The 17220-nt window shown below is 53.4% G+C and overlaps 1 protein-coding gene across 1 annotated transcript in view; it reads left to right on the top strand.

The window, feature by feature from the left end:
* The first annotated feature begins 429 nt into the window (after positions 1 to 429).
* LATS2 (large tumor suppressor kinase 2) overlaps positions 430 to 17220 on the top strand; it is a 49549-nt gene continuing 32758 nt past the window's right edge. Inside the window, exons 1-2 of the mRNA XM_059041503.2 lie at positions 430 to 512; positions 10014 to 10562. Of these exons, the coding sequence (XP_058897486.1) occupies positions 10221 to 10562 (342 nt within the window). The 5' untranslated portion in view covers positions 430 to 512; positions 10014 to 10220. The remainder of the gene's footprint in view (positions 513 to 10013; positions 10563 to 17220) is intronic.

Below are 17220 nucleotides of genomic sequence, written 5' to 3'. Positions count from 1 at the left end.
TGAGGGCGGAGGCGGCGCCGCGCCGCGCGTCCAGGTGAGCCTCGCGGAGGGCGGGGCGCAGGTGAGCCAGATCCCGGCGCTCAGCGGTGGCCGGGCCATGGGCGCGCAGGGACCCTGGGCTGTCCCCTGGCAGACAGTGCGGAGCCCGTCCGCGCGGGAGGACGCGGGACGGCAGCGCCGCGCGGGGGACGGCGGCTGAGGCCGCGGGCCTCGCACGGACGGGCGGACGGACGACGGCCGGGCCCCGCGCCCCCTGGGCGGCCGGCGGGCGCGGGCGGGGGCGGCGCTGACGCGGCGGTCACGTGACGCCCCAGGAATGCCAACAATGTAGCGAATGTCCCGCTCGGGCTGCTCGCTGGGCCGCGGCGCGAGCGCCGGAAGATGGGGCCGCCTGCCCGCCCGTCCGCCCGGCGCCCCGCGTCCCCGCCCGCCGGCCGCCCCCGGGCTTGGCGTCCCCCGCGAGGCCCCGGAGCCGCGGGCCAGGCGGCCGCGGACGGCGTAGACGGCGCGAGGTGAGCGGGGCGGCGGGGTCCGGATCGGGACTCGGGACGCGGCGGCGGGCGGGGCCGCGGGCTCGGTCGGAGGGTGGTCCGCGCCGTCGGGCCACCTCGGCCCTCGGCCCCTCGCGGGCAGGTCGTCCCCGGACGGAGGCCATGCCGCCCCTCCCCCTCGCGGGCCGCCCCTCCCCCCGGGCCGCGCCCCCGGGTCTTCCCCTCCCCCACCTTCCCCCACCCCCACCCCGACCCCCGTCCCGAGTCTGGCCTCCCGCGGCGCCCCCCTGCGCTCGGCGCCCGCCGGGCTCCGGACGCGGGTTCCGACCCGGTTCGCGGCGCCTGGCGACCCGGCGGAGGCAGGTGGGGCCGGGGAGACACACGTGCCCCACCCGCAGGCCTCGGTGGGACCCGGACGGTGCGCGCTGTGTGCGGGGTTCGTCGTGTGCACCGATTACACGTACGTGGGGGGCAGGGGAGGGGGTCTCCCTGGACAGGAGTCCAGACTTCAGAACTCACTAGCCTGGGACTGTGTGAGACCCAGCGCTTGGCAGGTAGAAATGCAGTGGCCAGACAGCTCTCTTCTCAAAGTGTTCAGCAAATACGTGCAATTGTAGAGGAAAGTTTGCCCCCATTTTACTAAGAAACTTGAATGGAAAGTCACAAAATGTGTGATGCTCGCACAGGTGTTCAGTTTGAATTTTAACCTAGGGGTTGACAGGCCTTCTCTCAGTAATGGAGAAAGTAACTCCTGGTCCATTATTAGGGAAATTGTGCTCCGGAGAGCTTGATTCATAGTTGTAGTTGAATCTCAACTCAAATCCCTGCGTGATGGAGCACCATTTTTGAGCGCTCAATCAAGAGACTACTTTGTATCTTTTAAAAGTTTTTTCTTTAGCAAATGTATTAATAAGAGTAACAGGAAAATCTTCAAAATAAGAATGCACAGACTGTGTAAGAAAGTCTGTTTTAAATTATAATTAACAAGATACTGTGTTATTCAGCCTGTCATAAAATTTGGTCTCATTATCCAGGTATTTAGAGCACTGTTTAAAGAATATGCCAGCATTCCTCTGAAATTAAAATTGCTGAACATTTAATGAATCTCAAAATGTCAAGCGATTTAAAATATCTGGGCAGAAGCTGTCATGAAAAATTATTAAGGTGAATTATGAGAATATCGGAATTTTTGAACCGGAAAAGATTCTTCTAGCCTCTTCATCTAATTTGAAATCGTTTTGACTTAGGTGTAAATGGGAGCTCTACATATTTCTTTCTTTCTTTAGCAAATCGCAGGATTGGGGGAGGGACTTTCCTTTGTTGGGAGGGGAATGTTTTTACAATAAGATGCCTTGTTATTTTAAATGATGTGTTGCAAGTAGCCTGCCCGGGGCTCCTAAATCCCACTGCATGTGTGGGTTGGGCGTGAGGAGAGGTGTCGAAGCTGATAAATTCGCCGTAAACACCCAGGAAGCATTTGGGGGAACTGTGGGGGGGGGTGTTCTGATTTGTATTGGAAAAACCAGACTAACACAGGTTTTGAAAAGCTGCTTTTATTTCATGGTTATAACAATGTGAAACTTCTAAATAAGGTTCCTTACTGACTTTAAAAAAATAAAAGGTTTGAAGAAATACAGAAGATAAATTCTCTGCATTTTCTTTGTTTTGACTGTAAATCTGCTCTAAAAATGAGCAAAATATTGCGATGAACAGAACGAAGAGCTTGGGCTTGAACATTTCTAGAACATTTCCGACTTCCAGCATGAAAAATTCCCTGAATCTCCTTCCTTTTTTTTTTTTTTTTTTAAAAAAAGCCTATTACTCAGTAATTCCTATGGACAGAACTGGGCGTCGCGAGTCCAGGGGTCACCATCCCCACTGTGTGCTGGTGGCTGATGCTCTGTGTGGGGCGGGGAGTGGGCTTTCTTGCAGAGAGCACCTGTGACAGCTCCCAGAGCCTGGAGGTAGCCCTGTTTGGCCACTCATGTCACTAAGTGTTAGTGTTAGTACTTTTGAGCCTAATGCTGTTTGATTTACAGTTTCATTTTGAAAGTATGATTAGAACAAGGTAATGCTGGAAATAAGGATAATAGTTACGGTGCTAAAATTAGGGTGGAAACTGGACGTTGTTTAATGTTTGCCGTTCACTCTACGAAAGCTTTATTTCGCTTGCCACTCGACCACGTCAACCTAATAGTGACAAGTGGTTGTTTAAGTTAATTAAATACTTTTTGTTCATATGCCCATATTTGACATACATAGGAATTTTTCTGGAGGACAAGGGAAAAAGCTCTCATATTGTGTAGCAGTGGTTTGTGTTTACTGTTAACTGTTCCGATACTGTGGCATAGAGCAGATCCTGTAGTCTCTAAATTCATTAGCATGCTGAGAATCTTTTCGAGGATGTCAGCTGGCTTTTGAATGGAGTGGGCTTCTCTTTGGAGTACTGGCCTCCCTGTCTGCAGGCCGTGGTCTTGAGCATGAGTCCTGGGGACCAGCTCGTCCCTTACTAATTAATTAACTCCATCCTGTCCCACGAGTGTCACTCCTGCGTTCTCATTAAATGTACCCAGGTGCACCTGCCTTGCTCCGCCACATTATCTGCCTGTTCATCTTTTCTATGTTTGAGCCTTTTCACAGGAAGTTCCGGACTCCAAGAATAGCTTCACACTTCCTCCATCAAATCATAGCCCTTGCGCCCTTCCAACTTCGGTGAAGTGATCCTTTCTCTGGGAGGTTTTCTCCAAATAGGCCTGTGCACTGGGATTCCTTGGACGGTCACGTATCACCTCTGTCCGCAGTAGTGACTCTCCAGTGGCATGGGTGGTCCAATCCCTGGCCACGGAGTTTCCGAAAGTTGAAGGGGAGAGGGTTTCAGAGGAGGTGAGGCTTCTCAAAGAGCGAAAGCCCCTGCTGGGGTGTGGAGTGGAATATAAGGAGACCCATCCTGTTGGGTTGCTTGCTGTTACGGTTGCTGCAGGGAACAGGTGACAGATTTATCTACAGCCTGGTCACTCCACACGGTCATCTTGAGTACAAACTTCTGTGGCTCCATTTTTTTATGCTGCTATTCATAATGTGTGTCTCTAAGTGTATATATGTGTGTATCTATACACGCACACACACACATATATGTATCATACAGAAATCATGTACAAAGCAAACAGGGCATGTGGTAGTTTGTCCTCCCTGGATCATAATCTTATTTGGAGGTGAGGCCCAGTTCTACCTGAGTGAATCCCTATAATGTCCGGTACAGCCTTTGGCACGCGTGGGCGACCTCTGTACCCACTGACACCTTGTGATTGCGCTCCTGGTCGGAGAGACGTCCTCGGGGACCCTCCTGGTGAGGAGGATCCCCTGTGAGGGCTTCCTGGCTGGGGCAGCCCTGGAGAGGTCCAGCAGCACAGTGGTTTACGGTTCTGACATTCAGCATCTGGCTGCAGGCCTGGCCCGGCTGCCTGGTTTAGTTTCAGCTTTGCTAGTTAGTTATAGTAAGGATATGATTTAAATAATAACTGGAGTTTTAGGTCCAAGAAATACTGTTCCAAAAAATGCCAGCGTGTGTCCTTAGTGCGGGTCCTGCGGTCCGTGGGTTTGGTTCGTTCCTTTGCTGGTCGGGGCTGAGAGTGTATTTGGCGGCCAGTGTGGGTTGTGAAGCCCTGGGGGAAATTAGAATAAAAATTCTTGAACATCTGATAGCATTTTCCAGGATTGGTTTCAGAACTGGAATTGGGTTTGGTAGGGCCAAATTAAGGGATGATTAAAATATTGCTCTCACATTAAGCTTTTACAGGAGCCACCTATACTAGGAATAGGATCTAGTAGTTGTCACAGCTCCAGATTTGAAAATGAGTTGTTTTTGTCTTGTGAGTTGTATTGCAGTTTTGTTTTGTTTTGTTTTGTTTTAAGAGGCATGAGAGAATAACACTTCACTGTTAGGAGATAATACAGGGGCTTTCTTTGCACATCGAGACCATTGCAGTTTTAAAATTCCAGTGTTTTGTAGTTTCTTTTACTACTTTATTTATGTATTTATTGGCTGCGTTGGGTCTTCGTTGCTGCGCGCAGGCTTTCTCTAGGTGCGGCGAGTGGGGGCTACTCTTCGTTGCGGTGCGTGGGCTTCTCACTGCGATGGCTTCTCTTGTTGCAGAGCACGGGCTCTAGGCGTGCGGGCTTCAGTAGTTGTGGTACGTGGGCTCAGTAGTCGTGGCTCGCGGGCTCTGGAATGCAGGCTCAGTAGTTGTGGCACTCGGGCTTAGTTGCTCCGCGGCATGTGGGATCTTTCCCGACCAGGGCTCAAACGCATGTCCCCTGCATTGGCAGGCGGGTTCTTAACCACTGTGCCAGCAGGGAAGCCCTGTAGTTTCTTTTAAAGTATATTTAAATCAATTGATGATACCTAAGAAGTTTCTAAAATTAGGTTACTTTGCTTGCTACCCCCTTTTTTTTTGCTTTTTTTTCTTTTGGCCGCACCGTGGCCTATGGGATCTTAGTTCCCCAACCAGGGAACGAACCCCGGGCCCCAGTACTAAAAGCACAGAGTTCTCACCACTAGAGCACCAGGGAATTCCGCTACCCCGATTTTTTAAAGACCCATCCATGAGACAGGGTCGTATTTGTAAAATTCTTGATGAGAGAGCTTATTAAAATGACACAGTAGTGTGTCAGACTAGCTCATTTCCAGCTGCAGTGTTAATTTGACTGATGAGTATTCTCATGAAAAATGCTTTCAGAAGTTCATAATTTCACCATGAAATCAACTGTCGTCAAACTAAAGTCTAAAATGCAAGGTCTCAAGCTGAGAAAATACTTTCATTCTTTGTGTAACTGAAGGAAAGTTCCATCCTTACCACATTATTCAGGCAGGACCAGTTTACCTGTAGGTGTCCTACATCCTCACCTAGGAAGCCAGGTATGCCCAGGAGACCGTGTTGGGAAGGTGATGAGAAGGGGGTGGAGTCGTGTCCCCGTTCCCCCCCCCCCCCCCCCCCCCCCCCCGCGCGCAGGAGCTTTCCCAGGTGCAGCTTTCGGAAGTCTCAGTGAATAACTCTTTCAGCTTCCTGTATGTTTGAAAATTTTCATAATGAAATGTTGAGGGGGGAAAAAAGAAAAGAAACCGGGACGTCTGATCCAGATTCTGTTTGGGGCACCTCCACCTGGTATTTCTTAGCTCGGGTAGAAATACAGATGTCGACACAGAAATGTCTGGTCTCTCCCATGCTGCTTGGCTTTATAATTGGAAGGTTTGTGGGACACGCGGGCACTTAAACCCCCAGTACTTGCAGGCGCGTGGCTCTGGGAGGCCCCTCGCCGTTGCGTGTCTCAGCGTCCTCGTGGAGTGCGGAGGGGCAGGGGGCTCAGACCTCCTGCGAGGAGCGTTTGTCCACTGTCAGCACCCAGTCCTGAGGTCCGGCCTCTCCTGTGTAGCCGTGTTCGGTGAGGGAACTTGATCAAACGCTGGGTAGCTGGATGTGAGCAGTTAGACGACTTCGCACAATGCTCATCCTCGTAACCACTCCTAAGTGTACAGTTCAGTGGCGTTGACGACATGAACGTTGTCATGACATGAACATGTCATGTCATGCTGCGGCCAGCACCACGGTCTATATTACAAACTTCTTCATCGTCCCAGACAGAAACTCCGTACCCATTAAACAGTACCTCCCCCTCCCGCAGCCCTGGTGACTCCAGTCTTCTGTGTCTCTCTGGAGTTGCCCCACGGGAGTGGATCCCACACCATTCGTCCTTCGGTGTCCGGCTCGTGTCCCGCAGCGTAACGTCCTCAGGGTTCACCCACGTTGCAGCAGGGGTCAGAACTTCATTCCTTTTTCTGGCTGAGTAATACACCGTAGTCGTGCGACTTTTTTTTTTTTTTTTTTTTTCTGTACGCAGGCCTCTCACTGCTGTGGCCTCTCCTGCTGCGGAGCACAGGCTCCGGATGCGCAGGCTCAGCGGCCACGGCTCACGGGCCCAGCCGCTCCGCGGCACGTGGGATCCTCTCGGACCGGGGCACGAACCCGCGTCCCCTGCATCGGCAGGCGGAGTCCCGACCACCGCGCCACCGGGGAAGCCCAGTCGTGCAACTTTTTATAGTAGTTTGTGTAAATGTCAGGAACACCGCGTCTGCAAGCTCAGGGAAAGGGCGCCGTGTTTTCCGAGCGCCGTCCCCTCCCCAGCCCGGGCTGCGTGTTCCGCCGAGAGCGCCGTGGGGCGGCTTTTGCCCCGAGTACAGGATCGCGGGGACAGACTCAGGCGCTTCTGGGCAGCGGGCGGGGGAGCCCTTGCCCTCGTGGCGCCTACAGTTCAGGTGATTCAGGAGGAAAGCGGGCGCACTGGACAGCGCTCGGGGGGCTGTGGGCGGCCCGCAGGGTCTCCGGGGTCGGGAGGGCGGGAAGACCCTCTGCTGCGGGTCTTTCAGTGCGTCTCCCTTTTGGAGTAACTCCCGGGGAATTTACTCAGCATCCTCCTCGCGGCCCCACACCCTTCTCTCTGCTGCCGTGGCCAGGCAGGGAGGCTGGCCCTGCGTCCTGCCTTTGACCTTCTTACAGCTCTCTTTCCTTCTCCGCGGACCCTCTCCAGGGGCCGAGTGGCGAGCAGCTTTGCCTGCCCTGCCTGTGTCGCCTGGCAGCGGCCTGAGGCCCGTCACCGCCGGCTGCTGCTCTGGGCTGGCGCTCGCCCGCCTACCTGTCCCTGTCCGCCGGGGCTGTCGCTGCTTCTCACCTAGGCCCCTGTCGTCCACCTGCAGTGTCCCAGCTCTGTCCCTCCCAGCCCTCCGTCCAGCTGGCTTCCTGACTCAACTCTCTAAAGGGCGCTTGGCTGTGTCACTCCTTAGCTTGGCCTCAGACGGTGGCTCCCTGTGGAGTCCAGACGTGGCCGCCCCATCCAGCCCCTGGGCGCCCCCCAAGCATCATCCCTCCAGACTCCAGGAGAGGCCTCTCCGCGGCCCTCAAGCGGGTGGAGGAGCCTGTGGACGGCGCATCCCCTGCCCCTTTGCACATGCTGTTCCCTGGGCGGGAGTTCCAGTCTTCCCTGCACAGGGGTTTAGTCCTCTCTACTCCGGAGCTTTTTCTGACTTTCTCCTTTATTCTCCCATGTGTCAGAGGATTCCGCTTCTCCTCTTGGGCGTCTCTTTCTTTGGAGCAGTTGATCTGCCTCCGCCAGCCGCCCCTCCCTCCGCACTGTGACCGTCTGCAGGGGGGATGGCTTGGGGAGGGGTACCGGGAGGACCTTCCTTCACATCGGTTATTTATTGCGAGGACAGTGTGATTTATGACTTCTGTATTTCCGTTTTCCAAGGAAGGGAAGAGAACTAAAGATTGGAAACAGAGTGGTTTGTGTGAAGATGGTAGGAAAAGGTACAACTCCTGTCTGTTCCCAGACTCCAAATGTGCCTCAGCAGCTCCTTGAGAATCTGTTCATTTTTGTTGGAATGTGAACTTGTGGTTTAGGACAGTTAGGTGTTTCAGAACAGATGCTTAGACCACGAGGTCACTGCGGATGAGTGTGGCTGCAGTGTGCCCCACGTTGCACCCGTGCAGCAGGCTCTGGGCTCGGGTCCACGGCCCGGGGGCCTCAGCTGTGTCTCAGCCAGCGGGTCACGATCGCGTACTCAAGGGCATTTCAGCGACTTTAACGTATTAGATGTTGTGTTGGAAAATACGAATTTCATGTTGAAAATTCGATGTAGCCTGCTTCTTACTTTCTAAATAGAATCTTCCTGTAGTTACAGCGAGAAGGGGACAGGTAAAGCCTCTGAGACCTTCCACCTTCCCATCTCTAAGAAAGGAATAGTAATTTTATGTCATTTTTTCCAGGTTTCCTGTTGTATGTGGTAATGTAACAGATCTATATAAGTTAATTCACATGAAATGCTTAGAACAGAGCCTGGCACTTAGTAAATACTGGATAAACATTAGCTATCTCCCCACCCCAGTGGGGAAAAAGGGGTGAAAAAGGCCGTGGCGCACGGTTCCATTTTGCAGTTTCCCGGTTCCCCAGACCCGTGTGCCCCTCTACCTTTAAAGGATGCTCCAAGAAGGGGTCAGTTTTCCTTTGTTCATTAAAAGTCAAAGTGATCGTCCTTCACTGTCTGCTCACTGGGTTCTGTGGTCACGGCCACGCGGGCTGCCGCCAGGGCAGGACAGCTCAGGACGGGAACAGCAGTGACCACGGAGCGCTGAGCCTCTCTCTGTGCTCGGCCGCTGCTGCCACCTGTTGGGCGGAGGGGAGGGAGGTGGCCTCAGCTGTCCCAGGCTACGCAGCCCTGAGCCCCTGAGCCCCTCAGCCAGGTGCTGCCGGGCAGCTGGCAGCTAAGGGCAGCGTCCGGGCTGGGCTCGCCCTCTGCCTGCCAGCATCACAGCACTCAGTGAGTTAGCCGGGAGCAGGTATAATCGTTGTGGGCAAATGCCCTTGTGACAGCGAGTTCTGCACAGAGAGGCTGCTTCCATGCTGAGGGGTGGGTGCCGCGCACAGATGACTTGCATCTACACAGCCCTTGTTACTGTGGTCACCGCGTGACCACCCACATGCTGTTACCAGACCCCTCCATGCAAGTGTCAGTTTCCACAAGCGAGACATTCTCATTTTACTTTTATTATTTATTTACTTATTTATTTATTTTTGGCTGCGTTGGGTCCTCATTGCTGCCCACGGGCTTTCTCTAGCTGCGGCGAGCGGGGGCTACTCTTGTTGCAGAGCACGGGCTCTAGGTGTGTGGGCTCAGTAGTTGTGGCTCGTGGGCTCAGTAGTTGTGGCTTGCGAGCTCTAGAGCGCAGGCTCAGTAGTTGTGGCGCATGGGCTCAGTTGCTCCGCGGCATGTGGGATCTTCCCGGACCAGGGCTCGAACCCATGTCCCCTGCATTGGCAGGCGGATTCTTAACCACTGCGCCACCAGGGAAGCCCCGAGACATTCTTATTTTAGTATTTAGGTCAAAATGCCAGTAAGAAGTTGACCACTTTATGAAAAAACCAGGGGAGTCGTGACCCTCAAAGTCTCATAACGCGTTGTGTGAACCTTCAGCGTGACAGGCTGTGGTTTCTTTCAGGAGGTTTGGGAGGGTTCTATGAGAAAGAGTTCCCAAGATGTGGAAGGACCACCGGTTGAGGTGAGGGGAGAGGCTTGTTAGTTAAGCTGTGGGGATGCAGGACGTGGTGTGGAGCAGCCGCTGAACCCTGGAGCTGTGGATTTCCAAGGGAAATCACATTATAAAGGAGAATTTTAAATGAGCTGTCGGTGGTTAATACCGTTGTTCTTGCCCCAAATTGAGTATTTATAAGAAAGTATTGGCTTCTGGAGCGGTCTGTCATTGCAGATTACAGGTTACAGGAGACGCCTGGGGTGGCCCTGCCTGTCACGTGCTCTAACCAGAGTTGAACCGTATCTTTATCTTTTCTGAGAGGTGGTATGTTCTTTCTTTATCTTTCCAAGTGGAATATTTTCAGGATCATTGTCCATTTCTGAAAAGTGTCATTAACACTATGTGGGCACCACAAATGAACACCTCTCATTTTCCTTTTCAGGTAGAGATGATCTTCAAAATGAAGTCTCTGGAAAATGTTCGGTTCTCTGCAGGAACTACAAAAATGGAAGGAAAGAACATTTTCAAAACAACATTGTTGTGAAAGTTTGTTTACAACTAACTGATACTGTTGATGGTTTTGTTTTCGTTTTAACTATTAAACACTTTAAGAAGATTGTATTTATGGTCACAGGAAACTGGACTAACCATGCGGCCGAAGACTTTTCCCGCCACGACCTACTCTGGGAACAGCCGGCAGCGGCTGCAGGAGATCCGCGAGGGGCTGAAGCAGCCGCCCAAGGCCCCCACCCCGGGGCCGCCCGCGGGGCCGGGCAGTGACGCCGCCCTGGATGCCAAGGCCCTGGGGGGCAAGGATGCGGCCAGGCAGCAGCAGCAGACGAGGACAGCCCCGAAGTTCGGGCCTTACCAGAAAGCCCTGAGAGAAATCAGATACTCCTTGCTGCCCTTTGCGAATGAATCGGGCCCTTCGGCCGCCGCAGAAGTAAACCGACAAATGCTGCAGGAACTGGTGGACGCGGGCTGTGACCAGGTGGGTGGACGCTCCCGGGAGGCTGCCCATCTGGGGTGCAGAGGAGACCAGCAGAGGTCCCTGGAGAGGGGTTTCTAGGCTACGAACCCGAGGCCCTTTCTGCGTCTCATTGCACTGTTTTCCACCTTCTCTCCAAAACCATCTTGTTAGCTGCCTTTCTTTTCAGGCAAGATCCAGAGATTTCTCACCTCTCCTGAAGTTCTGTCACGTGCACTTTCTGTCCTGCCCCTGTGAGGATGGGAAGGCTTTCCCACGTAGCCCTCTCCTTGGGGTTTATTCGGCTTATTCTGAGCTGTCGTGGGGAAGAGACTGGCTTCCTCGAACTTGTGTTTGGTTTGCGCATTTTTTAACTCAGCTAAGGGGAAGGTTTGGTTAACATGAGTTGGCTCTTTGCCTCTGTTTTCTCCTGTTTTAAAAAAGATAGCATTTGTGCTATTAGAGGAGACGTAACTATATTAAGGGAATGAGAACGACTAGAAAATAAAAAGCTTGAGAAATCATCAAAATGGTGGCAACACAGTCTGACTTCTCACTGCTTAAGAATAAAGGCCAGTTAATGGAGGAGACACCAGTTACACAGAGACACACACGGGGGCCGTGCGTTTAGGATCTTGTGCTGTTCACGTGGCTGAATAAAGTCCGAACCGAGGGGCAGGACCGTATAAAATGGAGCTCATGTCCAACCAGGTAAAAACGTGTCCGTGACGTGTAACTAGTAAAAATGTAACTGTCTTATGAGATGGCTTCTGAAAGCAAGCGCCGTATCACCACCTGTCGTGTGAAAGTCAGAGCTGCATGAACATGGAAATAGACCAGGCACGGCTGCCGCCTTGCAAACCGAGTAGGATCTCATGCGCCGAGCCCATCAGGATGGCTTGAGCACTTCTAGTGTCTTAGAAACAGCCTAACTACGTACTCCTGGCCTCACAGTCTCGGGAACTGGGAGGAGAGAAACAACGCCCACTTTTATTTCCAAAAGCGACCTCAGCCCTCTTATAGTTTCTTACCGGAGAACTTACATTTCTCAGATGATCTGTTTGGGAAACTAGTGGCGCTGTTTTGTGGGGCTTCCTTGACCCTTCGGGATGTGCTGGGATGGACCTGGGTGACGCGCTGCTTTCGTGAAGCCCGGGCTGTGCATAGCGGGTGCAGAGGCTTAGCAGTGGGAGTTGACAGCACAGCCACGGCCTTTCTCTCTGTGAAAATATGAAGCTGTCCCCTGACCAACAGAACCTGATGCTCTTGAAGATAGGGTGGAGCCGTCCCAGGGAAATAGCGGGTGAGATCGCAGATACTCGGCCCAATAACAGAGCTGAAAACCTTCTGTAAGTCACTTGCAAACAAAAGAGGTGATCAGAGCCGCTGTTCTTGCAGTTGTGAGAAAAGCAAACAAATCAGGCAAATGATCCAGAATACAGGTGGGATCTCACTGTGGTAAAATCCATTCGTGATGATCACAGTGCAAGAAATAATGAAGCTGGCGCCGTTTATAGTCAAACACAAATACGGTAAAATTAAGGATCGGGACACCCGTAAGTTCCCATCAACATTTAGTTTATGTTAATTGCTAGTAGAAAAGACTCTTTTACCCTTCTGTGCTCCTGAAATAATCCGTCAGTTTGGTGTATAGTGTTACTTTATGACTTAAAACAACTCTGCCTTTGCTCTGACCCTCCAACTCAGACTTTTTCTGGCCTGGCGAGAGGGGTACATTTGCTTTCAGAGAATTCTGGTTGGAAAGTCATTATGTGAACCCGAGTAATGTGAGAAAAAGATCCGCAGTACCTCTAGAGTTGTGAGTCTTGGGTAGAGCAGGTGATTAGGATTCCCATGTAACAGGTACAGAGAATTCCTGTTGGTGCAGCTTTTCCCCTTGTCTCCGGTTGTATTGCCTTTGCACTTAGGTTCAGTTTTGTTTTCTTATGTTTTGAGTTTAAATGCCATTTTAACCCTATATTTGTAAGAATGGCAATAAACTCCCAGTTTTCCCAAGGCCTTATAGGTCCTTGTTGGTGATAACACACTTTTATATGCAGTGTTTTGTCTATTGCATGTGCACACGCATTTTTTTTTTCCCCCCGTTTTGTTGGGACTCTGATTCAGTTCCCGGAAAAAAGTAAAAGACTGTTCACTGCGTAATGGTATAATGTACATGTCAGACCATGTAATGTTCATAAATCTTTTGCACATAAATCACTAAAGACTTATGAAAATTTCTATAGGGAAAACAAAGAGGCCAATAGGTTAATATTTCTTAAGGAAGGAGCTGTTCTTTAAATATAAATTTAAGGAATTGGACAGATATGTTTTTGATTATGAGCGTCCTGTTTTGTTTCATTGGGTAGTCTCTATTAGCACCAGTGACGATTTAAACTTAGCTTTGACTTTATCTTTCTTATAAAATTTAGTTTCACTTTTTCTTTTAATCTTTATGGTTCCAAACGGCCATATTACCAGGTGTTCCCTCTTTTTTCTTCCTGAGACAGTTTTAAAAACGGCTAATTCAGTTTTGCAGCGATGTTAATATGTGTGACGTTGCTGCTTTTCGGAAGCGCTGATCTGTATTCGCCAGCTGCACTGTGGCGGGCTAGCGCAGGTAGGGCGCCCTTGGGACGGGCCTGCAGCCCTTGGGGCCCCTCAGAGTCTGTGTCGGGGCCTTGGGAGAGCAAGGATGCCCGTGGCTTCTGGGCCCTTAGAGCAGCTGAGCGTTCCATCGCGGTGTGTCCCCAGAGGGGGACTTAGGTGAGGAATTTCTCTGAGACGGGAGTCCTGGGACTTGTTGGTGCTTTTTCCCTGTGGATGGATGACCTGTGTCCTGACGCTCCCCGGCCTCCCGCCTTGCCCTGCCGTGGGCGGTGCTGAGTCCAGGGCTGCGGCCTGGCGCAGCTCTGTTCCCCTGGTCCCGAATTTCTCTGTTGGTATAATTTTCCTAATCCTGACTTAATCCAGTTTTCCTCACTTTATTGTATGTGTTTAAGTGATTAAAACCTTTAACTAAATGCAGGTAGGAAGAAATGGAAACAAACAGATGGGTTTACTATGCCCAGCTCGGCCTGAGGAAGAAAGCCAGCGGTCAGGGACCCGAGCACAGCACCAAGGAGGCTGGGGTGCTCTGGCCAGCAGGAAAAGGGAGAGAATTCTTGGCATCCTCAAGCCAAAAAGTGCCAAAGACTCGGGTTTCTCACCCCATCATACAGGGTGCTCCTTGACCCAGGTCCTTTGGCAGAGGCCGCGGCACTGGGCGTGCTGCTGTCACGACGGACGGACAGGCCCTGGTGGCAGCTGTGACCATGTGTCCCCGCACTGTTCTGAGACCGCGGGGCGGCGGTCAGAGGGGGCTCCGGCTGCGACCCCAGTGGCTCGGGCTCCCCCCGCCCCGGCAAGCTTGGTCGCACGTGCCTGTCACACACGCCTGAGCGGAGGGAGGACGGCGGTGCCCGCGGAGGGGCTTCCTCCTCGGAGACTCGGTCCCCTCCTCTCGCCCCCCTCCTCCCCCCGGCCGCGCTCGCCCAGCCCCCCTTTCCCCGGACAAGCTCACGCCGGGGCTCTGTGGACGAGTCACACCGTGTCGGCGGGGATGCCATCTCCCCTCACCCCCGTCTGGATCAGCTTTCCTCCTGCAGGAACCCTGCTTGTTGCCTCTGGGTTTGAGCCGACCCTGGTCAGACCGCCAGGCTCCGTTGCTTCTTCCTTTCTTTCTTTTTGGCTGCACTACACGGCCTGGGCAACTTCCCCGACCGGGGATCGAACCCCCGTCCCCTGCACGGGAAGCGCGCAGTCTTCACCACTGGACCTGCAGGAGAGCCCCGGGGCCCGTCGTTTCTAGCTCGTAGGCCCGTGGTCGGGCTGCCCCTCTCGGCGCTGGATCCGCGAGTGCGCCCCGCGTGCCCCGGAGGCCCCGCGTGGCCGTGGGGCTGTGCCCCTCGTCAGGCAGGAGCAGCGACGGTGGGAAACGCAAGCTTTGCGGAGAGGATTCCGGGCGCTGGTCCGCTAAAGTGTCCCTCGAGTCTCAGGCACTGGAACGGACAGAAGCACAGCTCTGCCTCGCTGTCCGTTATCAGCAAAGGGCCAGGGGGTGACCCTGAGGGGCGCTGATGCGAGGCTGCCGTCCCTTCATCCTGGTTACAGGTGGCCTCGGGTGGTCTCACTCTGAGGCCGGGGTTTTGCTAGTGAGGGAGATGCAGGGGTTCAGGTGACTCGTATGCTTCCTCCTCTTCCTCTGCAAAGGGGACCAGCGATCAGGGTGGTCACTGCCCCGAAGTATTAGTAAGAGCAGGAGGAAAAAAGAAACACTTGAGGAATGTCAGTCCTGTAACAGGAAACTGCCTTAACAATGACTGTGGGTGTAGCAGCCTTTGCCTTTTCCCCCTCTGTTTTTTCTTTTCTTTTTTTTGATTTTCAAATTAATTTTGGCCCTGCCAAAAGGTAAACTGTACCTTTCTAAATAGGATTTAGAGTTACTTTCACACGACACAAGCAAATCACACCTTTGTGTCGTACCTTCCCCCAGGCTTCCCCGGGTTATTAAAGTAGCGTGTGTTCATTGCATACTTCTGGAAAATACGGAAAAGTATAAAGAGAAAATAAAAATTGCCTGCAATTAAATCAGCCCAGATATGACCACTCTGAACATTTTGGTATAAAAGTGGCCCAATTTTTTTTCGAGTTAAAGGAGATTAAGGGAAGTTACCAAGGAGCGATGTGCCCAGGGTGACAGGTAGAAAAAGGCTGATCACGAAACAGCACGTCCACTGTGACCCCAGTTCTTCTTCTGCAGAAATACACGCGTTGACCCTCTTCCTGTTCTCCTTCCCACTCGGCTCTCCCGCCCCGCCCGGGACGGCAGGGCTCCTCTCCCCGTCTGTTCCCTGCACAGAACCCTCCGCGCGGTCGCTCTGGAAAGGAAGGATCCTGTCCTTTCCCTCCGGAAACCTTCCCACTGTGCCGGGGACGAGTTCTTGGCCTCAGGTCCCGCCCTTTTCCGCGGTCGGCACCCTGGCCCCGCCGGCTGTGTGGCCTCTTCTCAGGCTTCCCGACCCCAGCCCCCCCTTGCCTGGGTGATGCCCTCTCCTCCTTGGAGGCTTGTCTTAGTGTCATGGATTCAGAAAAGCCTTTTCTGATCCCCGGTCTAAGTTGGAACCCCCTGTTTTCGTTCTTTCATTACAGTGCAAGTTCCCTCCGTGGCGTTTGTCACAATTTGTTTCTACGTGTGTAGTTGTGTATTTTGTTCAGTAACCATCTCTCCCTTCAGGCTTCAGGCCCTAAAACGGTGCAAACCCTCAGAAGTGAAGGGATAAGGCTTTCATCATAAACATTTTTGTTTGTAACGTCGGTGTCATGTTCCATTGTTCAAACAGATGTTCTGTAATTTATTGTAAATAACTGATGTTAAAAGGTAAACCCAGGCATCGTAAACATTTTGAGAGGTTATTTGAGCAAACATCTATTTGAGTGGGACAGCACCAAGTCGGCAGTGTTAGGAGCTCCAGTGACCAGGCGGGGGGTGGGGGTGGGGTGGGGGGAGCAGGAGGTACGGGTGGGCTGCAGCGAGGCGTGGCCACCGCCAGGGCGGGGTTCGGGGCTGCTGCCCGGGCTGGCGTGGCATCAGACCACGCGGGGCTCGCGGCCTCCTCGTCTGAGCAGCTCGGCGCTGGCGACGAACAGCCTTCTGCGGGAATCACAGCGGATTTCACTGATTTCCTGGGCATAAATTTTAGAAATGGAATTGCTGGGGCACGTGATAAGAGCCTTTTTTATAGTTTTGACTTGAATCGCCACACTTCCTGAGAAGTGTTTAAATTGCACTTACGCTTTCAACCCTTGCGGCAATGAACGAGGTCTGCCTTGGACTCGTCCCTGACCAGAGCCTCTCCTGCAGTCCGTGTTCGATGAACCCGTTCCCCGACGCCCGCTCTGTTTTCCTCCCAGGCACCTTTCACACCTCCGTCTTTTCCGTGCTGACACCCCGCCCCACCCCGGATTCCCCCGAGAAGCCCCCCGACGCGCACGCCTCCCGGTGGCCTTTTCCTGAGACGCGGAGCCCTGCGCTTCCTCGCGCGACCCCGTCCTTTCTCTGGGTGCCGGCCGGGCCCCCCCGCCCCCCCCCCCGGCTCTATCCCCGTGCTCGCAGGCCGGCCGCCCCCGGGCCGAGGAACCGCCCCGCGCGCTGTGCCCGTCCTCCCGCCGGGGCCTCCCCGCCAAGGCCCGCTGCCTCCACGGTCCAAAGCGTGGCCTCCTCGGGCGGTGGGTTCCCGCGCGAGCCGCTGGGTCCCCGTGTCGATCAGGACCCCCCCAGGCACCCCCGGTGGCTTCCAGGGGGTCTTCGGGCTTCGCTGGCCCACCTGGCGCGGTTCGCAGGTGAATGGGCTGAGACCCCACGACAGTGGAAGGAGTCGGTGAGGTCAGACACGGCTCAGTGGGCATCACACAAGCAAAACACACGGAAAACACCGGAGAGAAGTAAACAATCTCAGCGGCCTGTGGCTCAACACCGAGGGGTCCAGGATGCGTGACGGGCGTGAAGTGGGATCCCTGAAGCAGTAGTGGCTGCAAACGTCCCGAGTCTGGTGAAGACTTTCAGGTACGGGCAGCTCTCGATAAAACGAGGCTTCGCCGTGTCGCGGCTCGTGCACCGGCGCGTGGGGCTTAAGTGGCGGTG

This window comes from Kogia breviceps, chromosome 16, assembly GCF_026419965.1.
Source record: "Kogia breviceps isolate mKogBre1 chromosome 16, mKogBre1 haplotype 1, whole genome shotgun sequence".
Taxonomy (NCBI): domain Eukaryota; kingdom Metazoa; phylum Chordata; class Mammalia; order Artiodactyla; family Physeteridae; genus Kogia; species Kogia breviceps.
The sequence above is the reverse complement of the archived record's forward strand: the minus strand, read 5'-3'. Positions and strand labels throughout refer to the sequence as shown.